We start from the raw sequence: 22,065 nt of genomic DNA, 5'->3' as shown, positions 1-22,065 counted from the left end.
AGGATCTGATATTTTCTGGTCTTGAGCTCCCTTCACTCTTTTAAAAACTTATTTTAAAAATAATGGTAGGAAAAAAAAAAAAAATAATGGTAGGGAGGGGGATGTCTGGGAGGAGCACAGAGGATTTTTAGGGCAGTAAAGATACTCTGTACTCTGTATGATTTATAATGATGAATATATGTCACACATTTGTTGAAGTTCATAGAATGTACACCAACAGTGAACCTTTCTGTAAGTTGTACATTTAGGTGATAGTGATGTGTCAGTATAGGTTCATCAATTGTAACAAATTTACCACTTCAGTGGTGGATGTTAATGGTGGGGGATGCTATGCATGTGTGAGGCGGAAGGGGATGTGAAAAATCTGTCATGAACGTAAAACTGCTCTAAAAAATTAATTTAAAAAAATTAATGAGGACCCTAATGAGCTGTTCTTTATGGGACTAGAGATTATATCTATTTATGTTTACTAAATTGGAAATTAAAACTTAGAAAAATTTAAAATATTTAAATTAGCTAATGAATCTTTTAAATGTTAAAATAACCTATTTTAATAAAAATTAACTATATATTTTTAAAACACAGGTAGTGAAAAGAATGGCACTGCTTTTCATTTCTGTAACGCTCCTACCCTCTAGTGTAATGAAAGAGCTGGATTCTCACATAGGTCTCCACAGTCAATCTGTTGCAGTATGCTGTTCTGGCTGAAGTATATGAAGAAAAGCCAGCCTAACAAAGACATACAGTTGGAAAAGGGAGGAGTATTATAGCCTCTTCAACTAATTTGGGATATTTTACTTGGTTACTATAGCGAAACTCAACAAGTGGTGGTGTATTAAAGTTAGTTACAATGTAGAGTATGAAACTGTATCAATAAACTTTTCACACTGTTACACTGGAACTCATTGCTCTGTTTTACAAATTTCGATCTTTTATGACTGATTTTGTAACATCATGCATTGGTCTTTAGGAAAATATGCTGAGTTGCTATATTTCACTATACAGTATTTTTAAAATATATGTTAATTGTATCACCACTGATCTCATCAGGAAAGCCTTCAAATATTGAAAAGTTGGGGACTTCCCTGGTGGTCCAGTGGCTAAGATTCCATGCTCCAAATAGAGCCTGGGTTCAATCTCTGGTCAGGGAACTAGGTCCCACATGCCGCAACTAAAGATCCTACATGCCACAATGATGACTGAATATCCCATGTGCCCCAACTAACTAAGACCCAGAGCAGCCATATATATATATATATATATATATATGTTACCAGGCTCACGGTTATGAATAAAAGCTTCCCAAATGTCTGTTTTGCTTAAAAGCGCAAATATTATCACTGACAACACACTATCAATCTTCCTCCTAGTGACAACTCACTTCATTCATTTCTGAGAAGATACATGGCCAATATCCTAATCTGAATAATAATCAGTGATTATTCAGTAAAAATGGTGTTCATGGAAAAAGAAGGCAGTTCCACCTCCACTCAAACTGGACAAGTGCATTACCTCCTTACCGTCCTTCTCCAGCATGCAACAGAAGTACTCTATGCAAATGCTCCATTTCACCACCCAGAATATTAGGCAGACCTGCTGTAGGGCTAAGCTTTAACACAATTCAAGGACATTCTTCAGTAAAATTGTTTCAACACTGAGTGTGTGTGACGTGGTGAGGAGTACAATAAGGACCACTACACAATACAGTGACGCTGCACTGATTCCTGGAAGCGGCCCGCGGGTTTACTAACTGCTGCTTTTGTATCAACAGTGCACAGACAACACAGCACAAATGAAAAAGGCAAATAATGCTTTAGAATATTATGAAAACAGTTTATCTCATGGATTCCCTAAAAGGTTCTTAGGGATCCCCAAGGGACTGTATTTTGAGAACCACTGGACTACTCAATAAATGGAGCTGAAGCTGGAACAACTGGTTATCCATCTGAAAATTAAACCTACCTCACATCATAAACAAAAATAAATTCCAGTTTTTTTAACCTAAATATGAATATGAAATATGAAAATATTTCATAAAAAGTAGAATATGAAAAGTAGAACTTCCAGAAGAAATACAGTAAGATATCTTATTGACCTCAGAGTAAGATTTCTTAAGCAAGACACAAAAAACACAAACTGTAAGTAGATTTATAATTCTGATAACATTAAAATAATGATGATGATGACATTAATAATAAATTCTGAACATCAGTAGACACCATAGAGCAACTTCTCTGGCAGTCCAGGGGTTAAGAATCTGCCTTGCAACGCAGGGGATTTGGGTTTGATCCCCAGCTGGGGACCAATATCCCACATGCCTCAGAGCAACTAAGCCTGTGAGCCACAACTAGAGAGAACTAAGACCCAGTGCAGCCAAATAAACATTGTTTAAAATAGAAAAAGACACCATACCAACAAAAAGGCACACCTCACTTATAAGAAGTCCTGCACTCAGTAAAATGAAGACAACCCAGCAAGAAAATGGACAAAGATATGAGCAGGCAATTCATGGAAAGCAAATAGTCAACAAATTTGAAAAAATTTCAATTTCTTTTGTTAATCAGGGTAATGCAAACTGAAACCAGTAATTAACACCCATCATAAGGACAAGTATGTAAAAGTCTGACAACAGCAAGTGTGATAAGGACACAGCAACACCAACTTTGTTGGCAGGAGTTGAGAACCGGATCCGTCATTTTGAAGAACACACTGGCAAGATCTAGTCAAGCTGAATAGTCCCCAAACTCAGCAAATCATCTCCTAAGTATGCATCCTAGGGAAACTCCTGCATGTGTACACCAAGAGCCGTGCACAACAATGAACACTATAGTGCTGTTTGTAAGAGTAGAAGACTGGAAACTGGGCTTCCCTGGTGGCTCTGTGGTAAAGAATCCACCTGCCAATGTAGGAGACACGGGTTAGGATCCCTGGTCCGGGAAGATCCCACATGACGAGGAGCAACGAAGTCCATGTGCCACAAATATTGAGCCTGTCCTCTAGAGCCCAGGAGCCGAAACTACTGAAGCCTGTGAACCCTAGAGCCTGTGCTCTGCAACAAGAGACGCCACCGCGGTAAGAAGCCCATGCATCGCAACTAGAGGGTAGCCCCTGCTTGTCACAGCTAGAGAAAAGCAAGCACAGCAACATGACCCAGCACAGCCAAACATAAGTAAATTTTTTAAATTTAAGAAAAAAACAGAAAAGTGGAAACAGCTTAAATAACAAGCAAGAGGTGGATGGATAAGTAAATTCTGTCTAACAAAACTTTCTGTGATCACGCAGGCATTCTTTATTGGAGTTGTCTAATGTGGCAGCCACAAGCCATGGTGTCTATTAAACACACGAAGTGTGGTGAAGTAACCAGGGAGTTAAATTTTTCATTTAATTTTGATTAACTGGAAAAAAAATAGCCACACATGGCTAATGGCTACCACATCACACAGCACAGCGATACAGCAGGGAAAATAAATGACTGGAGCTATACATGTGCCACAAATACATCTTAAAAGTATTATGATTGACCAAAAAAAAGCAAGCTTCAGAAGGCAGGGCTGGCACCAGAGGGAAGCTAGGTGTCTAGAGTGAAAATTTTAGGAGGCACTCGCCTTCAGTCATGCAAGTACAGTTTGGCACTTGTGTGACTTGGAGGGTATGTGTCTCCTTAAATGTTGTGCCCTTGCTCTTCCTCCCCTTAATTCCAGCCGTGATGGGGTAAGTCTGGTATGACACTGCATTGGGGGTCCCTAAGATAACCCCTAGCTTCTATGATTCATGAGGAGGATTCATAGAATTTAGCATCTAGCCTACTCAAGGTATGATTTTGTTTGAGTTTTTGTTTTTGGCTGCACCATGCAGCATGTGGGATCTTTGTTCCCTGACCAGGGACTGAAACCATGCCCTCTGCAACAGAACCACAGAGTCCTAATGACTGGACCGCCAGGGAATTTCCCAGGCGATGATTTCTTACTGTAAAAGGACACAAAGCAAAATCGGCCAAGAGCAAAGGTGCATGGGGCAAAGTCTGGAGAAAACCAGGTACAAGTCCTTTCCTGGTGAAGTCACAAGGGACTCCCCAAGTTCCTACAGCAGAGTTGTGACAACACGTGTGAAATGTCTACCAGGAAAGCCCAGTACCCAGGGTACCTGGGGCAGGAGGGGGCTGATCAAGTTTCAAACTTCAAGACTCCAGAAGGAAAGCAGGTGTTGGACACAAACCACATTGTTCATACAGTTTAGGCACCACAAGCCACTTGTATCATTTAGGGAGTGGTGGGAACACTCCTGAAATCCAAATTCCTATACACCAGGCAGGACCAACCTTGCAAATAGGCCTTTCTAAGGACAGGGGTCTCAGGTCTGATACAGTTAACTCTTTTGTGTACAGCTATCCCTTCTGTAGGGCTTCCCAGGTGGTGCTAGTAGTAAAGAACTCTGCCTGCCAATGCAGGAGACGCAGTTTTGATCTCTGGGCCAGAAGATCCCTTGGAGGAGGGCATGGCAACCCACTCTAATATTCTTGCCTGGGGAATCCTGTGGACAGAGGAGCCTGGTGGGCTACAGTCCACAGGATCGCAAAGAGTCAGACACGATTGAAGTGACTGAAGTGAATGGAGAGCGCCCACCACTCCCTAAATGATACAAGTGGCTCATTGTGCCTAAACTGTACAAACAATGTGGTTTGTGTCCACAACTGCTTTCCTTCTGGAGTCTGAAGTTTGAAACTTGGATCAGCCCCCTCCTGCCCCAAGTACCCTGGGTACTGAGCATTCCTGGTAGACATTTCACACGTTGTCACAACTCTGCTGTAGGAACTCAGGGAGTCCCTTGTGACTTCACCAGGAAAGGCCTTGTGGAAGCTTGTGCCTGGTTTTCCCCAGACTTTGCAGCAGCAGCATTTCTATAAAGTTGCAGAACGTGACATACAATACTATATACAGTTTAAAGACACCTATTAAAGATGTACAAGCATGTACAGAAAAATAAACACTAAATCCAAGATTATAGTTACATGTGAAAAAAGGGGAGGAACAGGTTTGAGGCAGGGATATATAAGGCCTTTCAATTGCATCCCTAATGTTTTACTTCTTAAGCTGGGTAAGGAGTAAAAATGTACTTTGTTATAGCATTTCTTATTCTTTTTTGAGTGAGTATACCTGAAATATTAAGAAAAATGATGACTATGCACTGCTAATGTTTCTTGTTTATGAAGTACTTTTCACACTCCAGGTTATCATGTAAGCCCTTTATATGGATTTATTCTTTTTTAAAAACAATCTACTGGAAACTTCCCACATGTGAGGTCCTATGCCAAGCTCTGGAAATACATTGAGAGGTCTGTATGAGACAGGTGGGATCACTGTCCACAACCAGCTTTCAATCTACTGAGGGATGATACGAGTTCCCTGGTGGTCTAGTGGTTAGGATTTGGGGCTTTCACTGCTGTGGCCCAGGTTCAATCCCCAGTCAAGGAACTGAGATCCCACAATCCATGCAGCAGAGCCAAAAAAAAATTCAACATATCTACAGATTCTGGTAAGTGCTCCTAATAAGCAGGCTTTCGTGATTAATGAAAGTCTAGTTTAACTAGGGTGGTCCAAGAAGGCTTCTTCTGGAGAGACACCTGAGGTGAACCATAAATGATGAGAATGAGACAGCCAATTATCTAAAGGAAACACATTCCAGGCAGAGGGAACAGCAAGTGCAAAGCCATGCAGCAGGAATAAAGTTTGGTGTGTTGAAAGACAGGAAATAAAGCCAGCAGGGCTTGGGAGTGGTGACAAGAGGGAGGCTGGCAAGATGAGGTCAGTTGAGGCCACTGTGCAGGGCCTCCTAAGCCACAGTGAAGATCTTAAGTTTCATCCTAAGTATGATAAGCCTTTGAAGGTTTTAAGCAGAGTAATGACATGATCTGGTTTACAACTGAAGATTATTCAGCCAGCTGTAGGGAGAAGACATTATAGACAGAGACATAATGCTTGTGACTGATGAACTTTTCAGGGGCTATGAAAAGGTTGGGGCTGAGGATAAAGGAAAAAAACTTCCACGATGCAGAAAGAAAACTACAAAGTTGTAATGAATAACTGTTTAATATCTAGAAAACAAAACAACTTCATCAAATTTCATATTTATAAGCAACTGAATTACATTTGGAAATAATTTGAAAATTTGATCTTCTTGTCACAAAAATTCCTAAGGATGCCCAATGACTGCCAAGAACCCAGAGCCAATCATAATGGGAATTTTCCTGCAGCCAAATTGTTTCAAGGGGGAAAAAAATCTTTTTAACCCTACTTGAGATGGAGATACAAAAAAAAAAAGAGAGAGAAAATATTCTGAGCATCATGAGGCTACAAAGGATGGATAAGAAATGCTAGTGGCTTGAAATGTACCGTTCAGGCTTATGTTCTACGAATCTGAATGCTGTTCAGGGGGCTCTTGGATTCTCCCAGAAGACATCTGAGGAGAGACCTGAATAACAAGGAGGCACCAGAAAAGAGGTGGGGGGTGTCATGGCAGATTTTATGAAACAAAAAGGTCAGTTTGGCTGAAGTTGGTATTGGCTATCCAATACCGGAAGCCACAGGGGATCACAAGCACCTGAATGTGGCTAGTGCCACTGTGAAACAGAACATTCCACGTCGCTTAACTTTCATCAATTAATATCTCAATTTATCACCGACATGAGACTGGGTTCAAGTGAAATTTTAACGTATGCTGGGAAACACTGGGCATGTGAATCTCCCTTTCAACTCTTAAGTTTTATGAAACCTCAACTATTTCCGGTGAAAACGTAGCGTCCAGATCACAGATGTGGTGTAACGTGTAAAACACACAGGTCTTCAAACCGTTAGTACTAAGTAACAAAATAAAAGATACCTCAGGTTCGTGTTTATTTTAATACCGATCACATGTTGAAATGATATTGTGGCTATACTACATTAAGTTTAACATATTAAAATATATATTTATTTTTTAACGTGGTTACTAAAGGAAAGTATAAGATTAGGTTTGTTGCCGTCGGTGGAAGCGGAGCGAGGGAGTGCGGAGGCCCCTCGAGTCTTCCAGACAGGTGGCGACGGTGGTCCCGCCTACGCCTGGGAGTGGAGAGAAGTTTCTAGATGTATTATGTAGTCATAAGTCAGGCCAGTAAATTTTCATGACCCCGTTCAATGAGCAAGGAAACGAGGCCTCGGGTGGTGCGTGGCAGAGGCCGGATTCGAAATCCCATTCAGGGCCGTGCACCCGAAACCTCCCCAGAGGCTCTCGAGTAAGACCCTGATTCGAACCAGGCCCGACCGGGTCCCGGGCCCCAGAGCGCCGCGTTACCGCGGCACCGTCTCCCCTCAAGGGTGAGTTAAACGTTCACAACGTTCACAACGGACTCCCAGGCTGCTGGGCCTGCGGGGCCAGGAGCCCCTTAGAGAAACTTCCGGCAACGCTCACCTGCTGACAGACGCCGAGGCCGCAAACGATGCCCCTTTCTCTTCACACTCTTCTCAACAGCTTAAGCGGTCGACTTCCGCTCCACTTCCACGAATCCCCGGCCGAGTCTTCTCTTCTCCCGCCCCCGCAGCCAATTCAGCCAATAATCTCTCAGAAAACCTGCCTTATCTCCGCCCCATTTCTGCCTGCCAATCACTGCAAGTCCAGCGCCTCCCTTCCTTCCCGCTTAAGCGAGCGCTGTGCGCCACCACTCGGCGGTTGACTGCGCTGCCCGCAGCTGGAAGGGTCTCCCGGAAAGGCGGGGCTAATCGCGGACCACGCTGGTGCGGGGACCCTCGGGATTGGCCAAGAAGAGCCAGGCGCTCTGACCCCGCCCATCCCGCCTTGACATCCGAGTCGGAGACTCTGGGGATTGGTTCCCCGCGGACACCAAAGAAGCCTAGAGACGGTCCCGCCTCCCTCGCTTATCCCTGAGATGGAGCTCCACGGATTGGTCCCGGGAGTCTCGGCGCGCGCCGACCGGCGCTCCAGGATTGGCTGAGGAAGCGCTCGCGCATTCCTGGAGCGTTGACGGTGATTGGCCGTAGGGTGAGAGCCGGCTATTTGAAGGAGGCGCGCGGACTAGATACGCACTTCAGATCGCGGTCAGAGGAGGCGGGAGCGGATTTGGGCTAAGCTTCTCCGCTGACCCAACAGGACCCAGCCGCGGGCTCGGCCCCAGCTCTGGCCTCAGCCGCGACCCGACGAGGCGATGGCTAAAGTGTCAGTATTGAACGTGGCGGTGCTGGAGAATCCGAGCCCTTTCCACAGCCCTTTCCGGTTCGAGATCAGCTTTGAGTGCAATGAGGCCCTGGCAGACGGTGAGATTGGGCCCTTGTGGAGACCCCACTCCCCTGAGCTAACCCCGACCTCCCTTTGCAGACAACCCTGAGGCCAACCCTGCCAAACACACCCCCCTTCTCCCCCTCCCCCAACCGCGAGCTCCCTTGAACCAAAGCCCGCCCACCAGCCCCAACCCCCGCTTGGAGACTACCCCCATCCCACCCCACCCCCATGGTTACTCCTCTTTTCCCCTAATGGAGACCATTTCATCCCCCTCTTTCGCCTGGGACGTTCCTCCTGAGCACCTGTTTTCTATGTAGAGACCTCAGCCTCCCCATCTTCTATTTCTGTATGGGCAGACTACCATTCCAGCCACCCAGCCTCCCCCACCAATCCCCTCTCCCCTGTGGTGAGACACTCCCACCTCACTCTTTTCCTGTGGAGATCTTAAGCTCTAGCCCCCTCCCATGTCCCATATGAAAACCGCAGCCTCCTCCCCCATTTTACCTGTGAATATCCTCCCTCTCTGGCAAGACCTCACGCATCCTTATCGCCCCATTTGTCTTCCCATAATATCTCCTACCTGCTGATACTTAACCCCAACCCCCCACACACACACCTTGTTTTCTACCTCAAAACACATACCCTAGAACCTGGCTTCCCTCCTTAGTCTGGCCCCAACCCTCTACTCCCTCAAGAGAGGCATGACCTGGCTTCCTGCTCCAGTGTTCGAGGATAATCTGGTCTCCCCAGCTCCTCCTCCGTCCTCCTCCCTGACTGTGGGCTTCAATGAACACACTCAGATCTGAGGAGTGGCATGGCCAGGCAGACGTTAGCTGGTTCCTACTGTTGGCCTGCTGGATTCCTGCTGACCCACTGCAGCGAAGCTTGCAACACTTTTGATGGCCTGACCTCGACTTGCACGGTGTGGGGTTGGGTGTGCCAGGCCGAGCCATGGTGATGTTTGGCTTCAATCTGGGAGGTCACAGCCTTTTGTGCATCTTTTCCAAGGCGCTTTCACAGATGTGCTTATTCATCCCTGTGACAAAAGGCGGACATGGCTCTCATCTCACAGATGAGAAGGCGGGAGCCACAGAGAGTAAAAGACCTTTCAAGTAAAGGTCTATAAAAACCGGAAGATCTAAGGTCGTTCAGCTAGTCTTGGCACCACTTTCAGGAGGAAGTACTTCCATTAGATCTCTTCTCCACTTGGTGGTTAAAAGAGAAGAGACGGCCTTTAAGGAGGTAGTGATCTGGAAGGCCAGGCTGTTCTAACTAGCACCTCTCGGTGGTCGGTGGGTGGTTTGCCTGCAAATGGGCTTCTCCAACTAGCATGGGGTTGAAGAGTTTCGATGTTGGTGTGCTTGGGTGGGGCCATTGGATCAGTCCCTGCTTTCTCTCCTTTTTAAATCAAGGAGTCATTTTACTTATGACTAACTATAGAATATGCCCAGTTAAATCCTTTCTGGAACAAGGCGGGGTGTAAATAAATAAATAAAGTGTAGAATGACCCTGTGGAATAAGATTTAATTTTAAAGCCAGGAGATGTAAGGAGCTAATAGTTGAAGGGATTCATAGTTCCCAGATGGCAGGAGATCAGGTTTCAATCAGTCTGTTTGTGCTCCTGGCATTTAAAAATGGTTGCATGGTCATTATCTAGTACTTTCATTCCTGCAAAGCTCCTGCCCTGTTACTTTACTAATCTGTTTATAGAATCAGGAGAGTCTAAAGTCAACCTGCTGGTCATTGTTTTTTATTTGTGTTGTATTTTTTTTTTTTTAATTTGTGTTGTATTTTATTTAAGATTTATTTATTATTGGCTGAGCTGGATCTTCGGTGCTTTGCTCAGGCTTTCTCTAGTTGGGGTGAGCAGTGACTGCTCTTCGTTGTGGTGCATTGGACTTCTTGCTGCGGTGGCTTCTCTTGTTGAGGGGCACAGGCTCTAGGTGAGCAGGCTTCAGTAGTTGTAGCGCTCAGGAGTAGTTGCTCCACAGCATGTAAGATCTTCCCGGGCCAGGGATCAAACCCATATCCCCTGTTTTGGCAGGTGGATTCTTAACCACTGGACCACCAGGGAAATCCCTAAAGACAGTTCTTTCTGTCCGCAAGGTCATTATTTTTTAATGGAAACAAAATGACTTTTCCAAGGTCACACAGCTGGTGTGTAGAATTATTAACACTAGGTCTTGTCTCTGAGTTCTGAGTCCACGGTTCTTTATCTTTGCTATATACTGGAAAAGAATGCACCCACTATTTTAGAAGTGGGACATAAACAGGACAGAAGAGGGCAATGGGGTCCTATTATTAATTATACCTGGACAGTAAAGCTTTTGCTCAGAGGAATTCCAGTTGGAAAGCCAACTATGGACTGGAAGTCTAGACTCTCTGGTTCTACCTTTAGGGCTGTGCTTCACTCTGACCTGTCAGCTTGCTTTCTGCCTCTTCCCACAAAGCAAAGAGGATTTCTCTCCTGCCTCCCAAACAGATGGAGTAGGCCTGGCTTAGAAGTCTCTTAGATTCTGGAGAAAGTCTCAGTCAGCCTTATTACCTGGCAACTGAAGGTCTGAACACCCAGCCCCCAGTCTGAGCCATTGCTCAAGGGCTCTGAACCCCTTTGACTCTCTCTGTCTCTCCTCCTCAGCAGCATCTGGAAATAGACGCATCCAAGGCCTGGGTCTATATTCAATACATTGGGTGTGTTTTCCCCCAGTTTAGTTGAGAGATTCATGAGATACTGCCTGAACAAGTCTTAGAGCCAGATTATCTGACCCACACGTAACACGCTGTAGTCAGGCCAAGGTTCATCTATATTATGAACAAAAGGAAAGTGATAAACAGAAAAAGGCCTACTAGATAAGTTGTTGGGGTTGGGGTTGTTTTGTTGTTTTTTGATTGTTTGGGGGGTTTGTGTGTGTGTGTGTTTGGCTATGATGGGTCTTCATTGCTGCACTTGGGCTTTCTCTAGTTGTGGTGAGCAGGGGCTACTCTTCGTTGTGGTACTTGGGTGTCTTATTGCAGGAGGCTTCTCTTGTTGTGGAGCGTGGGCTCTAAGATGAGCAAACTTCAGTCGCTGTGGCACATGGGCTCAGTAGTTGTGGCGCGGGGAGCTAGTTATTCTGAGACATGTTGGGATCATCCTGGACCAGGGATGGAACCCGTGTCTCCTGCACTGCAGGTGGATTCTTATCTACTGTGCCACCAGGGTAGTCCTGTTTGTGTTTTTTGAGGGGGCAGGAAACAGATTCTCCAGCTGGTTCAACTACCATAATTTTTTTTACGTTTTTCATCATATCATTGGTCTGGATTTTGTTTTCATACATAGTGGAGGAGCATTTTGTGCAGTGGTTAGATGATAAAGTTAAGGCATAAAGACAAAACAGTGGAATCCATTTGCCCTTGGAATTACTTGGAAGGCTAGGCATTCGTTATACGTGTGCAACCTTATCTCATATTCAGTAGGAGTGAATTTGTGCTGTTTGTGATTGACGTCCCCACCTCTCATTCAAAAAAGTGAAGTCACTTCAGGATGCCTCTGCTTAAGAGGCAATTCCAATTTGTAGGTCCTTGTTTCAATCATCTTCTGTCTTCCATAGGTGATTTTATCAACTCCTTAACTCTTATTATTTTTTAATATTTATTTATTTATTTGACTGCACCGGGTCTTAGTCACAGCATGCAGAATCTCTTTAGTTGTGACATGCGAACTCTTATTAGCAGCATGTGGGATCTAGTTCCCTGACCAGGGATTGAACGTGGGCCTGCTGCATTGGGAGCTCGGAGTGTTAGCCACTGGACCACTAGGGAGGTCCCTCAGCTCCTTAATTCCTGAGTGAGTATTGTCGTCCTTGGTTAATTCTCTGGTTTCTTTCTGACCTGAGTACTGAGAACCATTTCAACCCATTCGCCTGACCACCTGCGTTTCTCTCTTCCAGTCTGCACCCACACAGTCTTGTTTAGGTTTTGCCAACAGGTGTTTTGGGGTTTTTGCCATTCCATGCCAAATTTGGGATCTCATTTCGCTGACAACCGGGCCACAGCAGCGGAAGACGGGAATCCTAACCACTAGGCAACCAGGGAACTCCGTTGCCAACAATGTTGAAAGCTGAGTGCCTTCAACATTGAGTGCCAACATTCACATACACCAGGGCCTACTCTATGAAAGTCTCCCTTTTGTATCCACCCTCAGCACATTAGTTAGGCTTCCCAGGTGGCTCAGTGGTAAAGAATCTGCCTGCCAATGCAGGAGACTCAGGTTTGATCCTTGGTTGGGAAGATCTCCCAGAGGAGGAAATGGCAGCCCACTGCAATTTTCTTGCCTGGAGAATCCCATGGACAGAGGAGCCTGGAGGGCTACAGCCCATGGGGTCACAACAGTCGGACACAGCTTAGCCACTGAGCACATATGCAACACATTAGTTAAGTACACACGTATGTGACTCCACTGATGATGGGGAAGGTGGCCAGAAGGAAAGATACCAAATGATAGAACTGTGTCAGAAAAGTGAGAACAGGGCTAGCTTGTTTTCTGTTCATCCAAAAACATGTTATTTCCGGTTGTGTCACTACTTGTAGCAAAAATAAATCAGTAAGCTTAACTAACTCCTTCCTGCAAATAAGAAACTGGAGTTTGACTGAAGCCCAGTTCAGTCAAATGGCACCCACATCCTGTAGGCCTGCCAGGGTCCCTGAGTAGGAGGCCGGGTGTCAGCTGTGAAAGGACAGGAAACCAGTGTATCGGGGAAGGGCGTGGAGCTCAGGTGACCGACCTCCATGGTCGTGGCCCGGCATTGCTGTGCCTCCAAAGTTGGGTGCTCTGGGGCTTCCAGAGCTGAGATGCTGAGCTTCCAATACCGGGTGCTCAGAGTTCAATCCTTGGTTGGGGAACTAAGATCCCACATGCTGTGTGGCAAAGCCAAAAATAAAATAAAAGTTAAAAAAGAGACTGCCACGAGTTTAAATTAGATTTAGGACACGATCAGATTACTAAGGAACAGGGGTCTAAGGATTATGAGATGCCATTCCCCCTCCTCCTCACAAACACGTCAGGGAAAATGGAAATAATAGTCGGAGGGGAGACTTCTCAGGCCCTTGTAGATATGTGCGCAATCGCTCAGTCATGTCCAGCTCTTTGCGGCCTCATGGACTGGGCCCCTCCAGGCTTTTCTGCCCATGGAATTTTCAGGCAAGAATCCTGGAGTGGGGTGTCATTTCCTTCTCCAGGGGATCTTCCCGACCCAGGGATCAGATCCCGGTCTCTTTCGTCTCCTGCATTGACAGACAGATTCTTTACCAGTAGCACCACTTATAGACATGGGGGTGACCTTATCCGTTCTCAGCCCTACCCTCATTCAGCTGCCCTCTCCCTCAGAGTAAACAGTCAATTCAAATGACAGGTGTTTCTAATTTACCTATGTGCGTTTTAAAAGCAGAAACAATAACGTTTCAGCTAGGAACTGTCTCAGGAAGACATGTGTTCCTTTGGGAAAATGCTCTCCAATTCATTTCCTAGGATGAGCCCTCTTAAAGGCATGTGATGTCCACACTGCCTGAAGGGCCAAGTCATTTTAGAAGGACTTCCCTAGTGGTCCAGTAGCCAAGACTCCGAGCTACCAATGCAGGGGGCCCAAGTTCGATCCCTGGTCAGGGAACTAGATCCCACATGCCACAACAAAGAGTTTGCAGGCCACAACTAAGACCCGGTGCAGGCAAATAAATAAATATTCTCTTTAAAAGGCATCAAAGTTGGGTGCTCTGGTGGGACATTAGACCAAGGAACAGGGCAGTTTCTAAGACAGTGTGCTTCCTGTGAAAATCACAGCTTGTGAAATTTCTGCCCCGGCTGCTGGAGCCCGTAGGTTGTGTAATTTCAAAGAACCTAAAATAAGTTTCAGGTCCCCGGCCAGATTTCCCTGTACTAGCGTGACCTTGCCCCTGATACACTTGGCCCTCTTGCCAGAGCCCTCAGTCACTGGGAATTTCCTGTGTTTGACGGGTGGGGTCTCATGGAGCGCTTTTTCTTTTATCTGGCCAGAAGAGAGCCAGGAATGGGGGTCCCCCAACTGGAAGGGGATCCAGAGAGTTGGGGTTCAGGATGGCCTTAGGGTGCCACGTTTGTGGACTGAGTCACTGTCACCCGAAGGTCCGAGAGCAGGTGTGACTTGGTGTTGGATCTGGAGGACCCGGGGACTGGCCGGCTCCCCCAGCAACCTCATCTCCCCTTCCTGCTGGCTGGCTCTCTGACCAGATTGCAACCCGCCGCCCTGCCCCAGTTGTCGAGGGATCTACTCAGTTCGGTGGCACCAGGCCCTGTGTGTGAAAGAGGATGCTGCCTCCTGTCCCAGCTCCCTGCTCTTCCCTCCTCAGTATGTCTCCGAGCCTCCGTCACGTGCCCCTTAATTCAGCCTCTGCCATATGGTTCACCCTCAGGCTCTGAGAGGCCTGCGTTGCCCTGGAGGTGCAGAGTCAAGGTCACCTGGCCAAGCTAGGCCCACAGAAGAAATTTCCCCACTGGAAATAGAGCTTCGTGCCTGCCCTGGTGACCAGCAATGCAGTGCCTGGCACTGGGTGCCCAGTGGATGTCAGGTGTTGTTTATTAAAATTTTTAAAAAAAAATTTTTTTTAATAGATTTTATTATTCACAGCAACCCTCCCAGGTTTTCCCCATTTTACAGATGCAGAAACTGAGGTATGGAGAGGTTAAGGAATTTCTCAAGGTCACAAGACAGAATGGGGATTCAAACCTTGGCAGGTTACCTCCAGTGGATGTCAGGTGTCCTTTGAGAATTAAGATCTACCAATGTATTAAGGACCGATGCAAAACTACCACAAGAAGGGCCTTCCCCAGCTTTCTTGCTGTTAAATGATTTCCATTCCTAACACCCTGTATCCTTGCAGACCTGGAGTGGAAGATCATTTATGTTGGCTCAGCCGAAAGCGAGGAGTTTGATCAAATCCTAGACTCAGTACTGGTTGGCCCCGTCCCGGCAGGGAGACACATGTTCGTCTTTCAGGTAAGAAAGACTTGGCCTTGGGCCCTGACACCCAGAAACTCCTCTCTGATACACAAGCACACAGATGGTTCATTGGTCCAAATTCAGGTTCAGATCCTGGCTCAGCTCTCAAGCACTGTCTGACCTCTCAAAGGTAGTTCAGACATCTCCCATCTCTATTACGTCATAGCTGTTACAATGAGCCACCAATTTACAGCTGATTCTTGTTACTCACGGGAGTTCTGTTCTGTAAAGTTACTGTGGACACAGAATTAATGAATCCCAAACCACTGCCCCTGGAGCAGCTGTCCCCAGCCTTTTTGGCACCAGGCACTGATTTCTGGGAAGACGACTTTTCCATGGACCCAGAGAGGTGGGGGGATGGTTTCAGGATGATTCAAGCACATTACATTTATTGTGCCCTTTATTTCTATTATCAGCTCCACCTCAGATATCATCAGGCATTAGATCCGGGAGGTTGGGAATCCCTGCCCTAGAGGAAATACAGTGTTAAGTTTCTGCAAGTCAACATTTTTGTCAACTAGTCAATACATAATCTTGTTTTATGTGTTTTTCTATTTAAAGACACCTTATTTTGGATTTATTCACAGTGAACGCATGGCCCACAGGACTCTAACTCATGCCTGAGCAAAGCTTACCTAACACATGTGTTTTCTCTGTAAGGTACATCCCTTCTTGCTGTTAGGAACACGGCAGCCCTCACTCAGCACCATGTTTAGGGCCTTTTTAAACAGCAAAATTACCCACAAAAATGCAGAAACTGTGGCCTAGAAATGGCAAAAAAAATACGTTTAGTCTGAGATTACCTCGCTCTGCCTCAACTAGGAACAGGCACACTCAGATCCCACCTGTGCGCTGTCTGTCCGTGTCCTTCAATGACTGTGAAAGCCCCCAAATGTTGATTTGGGGGTTACAAATAAATTTGAGCGAACAGTCGAATTTTCAAATATGGAATGTGTGAATAATGAGGATCCAGTGTAGCTTGTAAGTGGCTCTAATCCAGCATCACGGGCTTCCCCGGTGGCTCAGGGGTAAAGAACCCACCTGCAGTGCAGGAGACGCAGGTTCGATCCCTGGGTGGGAAAGATCCCCTGGAGCAGGAAACAGCAGCCCACTCAGTAATCTTGCCTGGGAAATCCCATGGACAGAGCAGCCTGGCAGACCACAGTCCGTAGAGTCACAGAAGAATTGGATACAACTTAGAAACTAAACAACAATCCAGCATCACAGGGGTTGTCAGAAATGGAGATTCCTATGATTCCTAGGCACAGTAAAGTTTAAGAGCCAGGGCTCAAATCCATTTACCTAATCCTGGCCATTCCTGCCCCAATCTCAGCAACCTCGTCCCATCACCTAACTCGTTGCCCACCTCTACTCCACCCACTGGCCAGCCCCATCTACTCTACCCCGCAGCAGGGCCAGCTTCTTGGGCATGTGACCATGCAGTCACACGGGCCCCACACTTGCTGTAATGTTCTGCCATCACTGGCTGAAACAACTAATTCTTAGGCTGAGGCCCTACGGTTTGATGTTGTGTTACTCTCCTTTTGCACCAGTTGTATAGCCGGTCCTGTCCTTAGCAACACCCCCGGAAATCTGTCCACTTCTGTCCTTCTCTAAGGCCTGGTCTAAGCCACTGTCCTCTCTCCAGGATGACTTCTATAGCCCCCTGCCTGGTCTCCCGACTCCCACTTAGCTCTTTTCCTATTGCAGCTGCACTTCCCTCCAGAGTCAGATTTTCAGATGGAATGAGCAATGCCACACCTATCTCCTGCTAAACATCCTCAGCCTTTCCGAAGCCTTTAATTCACTGATACTTACCTGCTTACCCCTTCAGCCTCATTTTATACCACTCTCCACCTTGATTCTCAGGTGTCTCAGTGGTAAAGAATCCCTCTACCAATGCAGGAGACGCAAGTTCGATCCCTGGGTTGGGAAGATCCCCTGGAGAAGGAAACAGCATCCCACTCCAGCATTCTTGCCTGGGAAATCCCATGGACAGAGGAGCCAGGCGGGCTAACAGTCCAGGGGGTGGCAAAAGAGTCAGACACAACTAAGCAACTACACAACAACAGCCCCCTCGCTTATTACATTCCTCCTGGACGCTGTATACCTCTCCTTGATGGCATCTGCCCCATTCAGCGCTTTACAGGCATTGGTATGATGGTTCTGTCTTCCCCCCTCAACTGAAAACTCCTCAGAGCAGAGACCACCCTTTTGGCCGTGTAAATACACATTGCTTGAGAATCATATTACCAGATAAGACGAGACCGTCAGTACTCAAGCCCAGTATGTGTTTCCCCAGGCGGATGCCCCCAACCCATCCCTCATCCCGGAGACCGATGCCGTGGGAGTGACCGTGGTCCTCATCACCTGCACCTACCATGGACAGGAGTTCATCCGAGTCGGCTACTATGTCAACAATGAGTACCTCAGCCCCGAGCTGCGCGAGAACCCGCCCCTGAAACCAGACTTCTCTCAGGTAGGGCTCTTCTTCACACTTCCTGCTTCAGACAGGTGGTCCTTTGCACTTGGGGGTAGTTGAGTCCTTGGAATTGGGAGCCAAGGTCACTTATTAAGTGGTGCTCAGCTCTCACAGCACCAGGCTAGAACAAGAGAGAGAAAGATCTTTGTTTCTCAGAACTTTGCCTCACAGAATCAAGATTAGATAGGCCCCAGGACTTCCCTGACGGTCCAGTGGTTAAGACTCTGCACTTCCAATGCAGGGGCCATGGGTTCGATCCCTAGTTGGGGAAATAAGATCCTGCATGCCACGGCAGTATGGCCAAAATAAAAACAATAATATATTCTTTCTCAAGCCTTTATCAAATGTAGTAGAAAAGCTTGTGTGTGTGTATATATATATAGTATATGTAATGTATATATTTTTAGAAAACTTATGAATTTTTGCCTAACTAAAAAATTTATGACATTTTAATTCCACTTGTTTGACTTAGTATGAATAGAATACTAGATTTCCAATTTTAAAAAAAGAGATATGCTACAAGCAGCAAAGGTTTACTGTATATGGCACAGGGAACTATAGTCAATACCTTATAATAACCTATAATGGAAAATAGTCTGAAATATATGTGTATAACTGAATCCCCTTGCTGTGCACCTGAAACATTGTAAGTCAACTATACGTCAATAAAATATATATTAAGAAAAAAATAATAATGATAAAATTAAGATTAGATAGGCCCCAGCCCTAAGTCATGGTGTACAGGCATTCCCCGGAGTTGTACACACATTGTTGATGCTAATGGAATAAGTAAGCAAAGTCGGCTCTTCCTGGGCTCTGGGAGGGGGTCTGAAAGCGCACTGTTTTGTGGGAGGAATACGAAGGCATGCTAACAAGCGTTGGTGTTCCTTTTCCCGCCCCAGCTCCAGCGGAACATCTTGGCCTCAAACCCCCGGGTGACCCGCTTCCACATCAACTGGGACAACAACATGGACAGGCTGGAGGCCATAGAGAACCAGGACTCCGCCCTGGGCTGCAGTCTCCCCCTCAGCTGCACCCCCATCAAGGGCTTGGGTCTCCCCGGCTGCATCCCGGGCCTCCTCCCTGAGAACTCCATGGACTGCATCTAACTGTGGGACTCCAAGGCCCTACTTGGGCCCAGCTGGGACCACGGCCAGTCTCTCCTGGCACATCTGGAAGGGGCAGCCAGGCCTCCCGGAGAGCATCGGGAAGGGCATATGGAGGACTTTGGGGCCATCAGCTATATCCAGGCCAGTCACACTTGGCCCTCAGGAAGGAACGGGCTTCCGGTCTCTCCTAGCCCTGGCCCAGAGGGTCATCTCCCCTCTACTGCCCAGGCCTGAAAGAACCTGGTACTTCAGTTCTTAATTCTTTCGGAGCGTCCTTTCTCTCTTCTGCACACACTATAAGCTCCACCTGCGGGTCATTGTGCCACCGTCGTCCCAGGAGTGCCACTGACCCAAAACTTTTCCCACAGACCTCCCTGGCCTGCCTTGAGGCTTTCTGGTCAATGCCTGGCAAGGCTCCGACCCTGTTGGGCCAAAGGCTCTGCCATTCATTTCCCTTCCCAACCATCTGCACAGATCCACCCAGCTGCCTGGAGTCCCCAAACTCGGACACAATTTCTGTCCTTTTGCCAGAATGATTTTTTTAAGTCTTTTCAATTCAGTAGCCCTCTGGAAAACTCTGTTCCCAAAAAGGTGATCAGCAGGATGCTAAGATGGTTGACTCTTCTTTGGGTCACAGCCACCTTCCTCTTGCCTCCCAACTGGATCTGGCTTTCCCTGGAGGCTGCCCCTTGGAGACAATGGCGTGTTGGAGGGGCCTGCTTTTCTCAGTCTGTCTCAGTATTGGTGTCAGGACCCCTCTGCTTCTGGCTGCCTTGATCTGCACTCTGCCAAGACCCCGTGTTCTCAGGCCACAGTGCAGACCAGGGAAGCAGTAGGGACCCTGAAAACCTTCCTTCCCCTGCCATGCTCCTCACCCTCACCCCTATTCCCTCGCTGCTACGTGGATGCTGTTGTGATTGCAGTTTGTGTATTAAAGGTTTTTATAGTAAATGTTTGGTTGGTCTGAAAATAAAAAGCACTTCATCTAGACTCTTTCTGCTTTTGTCTCCAGTAGGTGGAGGCAGTTTTGTCTGTCTCTCTTCATAATGGGAGCGTTGTGGGGGAGGGGGGGGGGTGCAGCCTCTTGCCTCAACCAGTAGGTTGACTGCCCCTTTCTCCCTTACTCAGCTTCTTTTTATAGTCTTGTCATAGTTGTACTCCAGACTGAGGTCCAGGAAGGGGCTTTCAAAATTTAAGCAACCCAGCTGTTCTGCAGATAGAGCATAACCAGTGATTTTTCAGACTTGTCATGACCTTGACCCACCAGAAGAAATTAACATTGCTCTCTGAGGGCCCACATATCAATACTTGTATTAAATTTTACTTAAACTTACTTTGTAACTCCACATCCCCAGGTGAAGTGGTGAGCCATTTCCCCATAATTCACAGGAAAACCCAGACTTCTCTCCCTGAAACTATGGTGGACTTAGGAGCATGGATCTAGACGGCTGCTGGGTGGGGTGTTCAGATCATACCAGTCCAGACTCAGAGCAGCCAGTTGGCTTGTAGACCTGAGACCAATCTCCCCAAGCTGAGGGGGGGCTAGCTCATCCAGTCCCCTGCCCCTGGCATCACCTATTTGGGCTTTCCTCTACCTCGGTTTCAACTGGGCAGCAGTTTTGCCCCCAACCAGGGCACACTTAACAATGTCTAGAGATGGTTTTGGTGGCAGGTGGCACTAGTGGTAAAAGAACCCGCCTGCCAATGCAGGAGACTTAAGAGATGAGGGTTCAATCTCTCCCTCAGGAAGATCCCCTAGAGAAGGAAATGGCAACCCACTCCAATATCCTTGCCTGGAAGATCCCATGGACAGAGGAGCCTGAAGGGTTCCAGTCGACAGGGTTGCACAGAGTTGGACACAACTGAAGCGACTTAGCATGGGAGAGATGGTTTTAGTTGTCACAGGTAGCAGAGGAATGGGAGGCTCTACCGGCACGGGGTGGGGATACTGCTGAACGCTCTGCAACGTACAAGGCAGCACCCCACCCCCAGCCCAGCATAGACTGAGCCAGCCCCGAATGTCACAAACGTGGCGGTGGGAAACTGACCGTCCTCACGGCTGTCTGTATTTAAAGGGGACCCTGAAGGAAGAGGGGCTTTCCAGCTGGTAAACGATCTGCCTGCCTTTGGAGGACACACAAAAGACGCAGGTTCAATCCCTGGGTTGGGAAGATCCCCTGGCAGAGGAAATGGCAACCGACTCCAGTATTCTTACCTGGATAATCCCATGAACAGAGGAGCCTGGTGGGCTACAGTCCATGGGGTCACAAAGTCGGACACGACTAATCATGCACGCACGCACACTGAAGGAAGGGGCATCTTGCTACTTCTCTGTTCCAGGAGATGAGGTTCCTTTTGCACTGCCCAGAGGGAATCCTCAACCTGGCTGTGCCCCATATTCCTCATCTGTAAAATGGGAGTGATGATAATAGTACCTACGTGAAAGGAGTGTGGTGCGAAGTAATGTATTTAAAAGTGCCAGCTCTTACTGGCAAGAGGCCAGGGTGGGCACCCAGCAAAGAGGTATCTACTGAGTGCCCCCCTCCCAGAGCCCAGCATCCTCCTGAAGTTCCTCCAGCAGGGTCCCATCCTGGACCCGACCCCGCTGCCGCTATCCTGCGCCAGGCTTTATGAATGACGACGGCCGGCGGCCCGGCGACCTATGACCCGCGGCGCCTGCCGCGCCCCTCCCCCGCTTGGCAGGTGGACAGCGGCTGCGCCGGGGTTGGGGTTGGGGGGGCCGAGGCGCCAACCTTGGCTGGCCCGCAGCCGCTGCCGCACTGAACGGGGGCGGGGGACTGCGGCGCGCACGGGGCCGGGCGAACGCCTGCCTGGACCGCCTCCTGGGCCTCCGAGCGCTGCGCGGCCGCCGGCCAGCAGCCGCCGGCGCGCCGGGGCAGCAGACTGCGCCTCCGCCCCGCCCTCTCACCCAGGGATTGACACTGAACGTTCTGCCGGGGCTTGCCGGACAGCGCTCCTCCACCAATCGGCAGCCTCGCTAGGCGGGCCCCGGGCCCTGTCGGAAGACTCCGCCAATCAGACGGGTCGGCCCGCCCGGTTGGGGTCTCGCAAGCGCTCTAGTGGCCAAGCGTCCTAGGAGCGCGTCATGAGGCCGAGAGCCTATGGCAGCGCGGGAGGGTCGCGAAGGACCAATGAATGGCGGCGCAGCGCCGTCAGTCAGGGCGGCCTAGGCCAA

General features: G+C 47.8%; 1 protein-coding gene, 2 long non-coding RNA genes and 1 other non-coding gene across 4 annotated transcripts; 2 read left to right on the top strand and 2 right to left on the bottom strand.

The window, feature by feature from the left end:
• Window positions 1–6,871: 6,871 nt before the first annotated feature.
• On the bottom strand, window positions 6,872–7,542 carry LOC122440552. Its single transcript, XR_006269122.1, has 2 exons — window positions 7,444–7,542; window positions 6,872–7,094 (listed from the first exon to the last, which is right to left on the bottom strand). It is a non-coding gene; the product is annotated as an uncharacterized LOC122440552 (long non-coding RNA).
• Window positions 7,543–7,900: 358 nt separating this feature from the next.
• On the top strand, window positions 7,901–19,859 carry ASF1B (anti-silencing function 1B histone chaperone). The gene is made up of 4 exons (XM_043466918.1): window positions 7,901–8,303; window positions 15,160–15,275; window positions 17,581–17,757; window positions 18,663–19,859. The coding sequence occupies exons 1-4, from the start codon at window positions 8,195–8,197 to the stop codon at window positions 18,867–18,869; spliced, it is 609 nt and encodes a 202-aa protein (XP_043322853.1). The 5' UTR covers window positions 7,901–8,194; the 3' UTR covers window positions 18,870–19,859.
• On the bottom strand, window positions 15,505–16,369 carry LOC122440549. Its single transcript, XR_006269120.1, has 3 exons — window positions 16,320–16,369; window positions 15,914–16,042; window positions 15,505–15,747 (listed from the first exon to the last, which is right to left on the bottom strand). It is a non-coding gene; the product is annotated as an uncharacterized LOC122440549 (long non-coding RNA).
• Window positions 17,959–18,031, top strand: TRNAG-UCC. Its single transcript has one exon. It is a non-coding gene; the product is annotated as a tRNA-Gly (tRNA).
• Window positions 19,860–22,065: the final 2,206 nt, after the last annotated feature.

This window comes from Cervus canadensis, chromosome 4, assembly GCF_019320065.1.
Source record: "Cervus canadensis isolate Bull #8, Minnesota chromosome 4, ASM1932006v1, whole genome shotgun sequence".
NCBI lineage: Eukaryota > Metazoa > Chordata > Mammalia > Artiodactyla > Cervidae > Cervus > Cervus canadensis.
The sequence above is the reverse complement of the archived record's forward strand: the minus strand, read 5'-3'. Positions and strand labels throughout refer to the sequence as shown.

Excerpts from the sequence above, each read along its gene's own strand:
- ASF1B (XM_043466918.1), top strand. The coding sequence starts at position 8,195 with ATGGCTAAAGTGTCAGTATTGAACGTGGCGGTGCTGGAGAATCCGAGC. Across the intron at positions 8,304-15,159 it reads CAATGAGGCCCTGGCAGACG|ACCTGGAGTGGAAGATCATT; the intron begins GTGAGATTGGGC and ends GTATCCTTGCAG. Across the intron at positions 15,276-17,580 it reads GACACATGTTCGTCTTTCAG|GCGGATGCCCCCAACCCATC; the intron begins GTAAGAAAGACT and ends GTGTTTCCCCAG.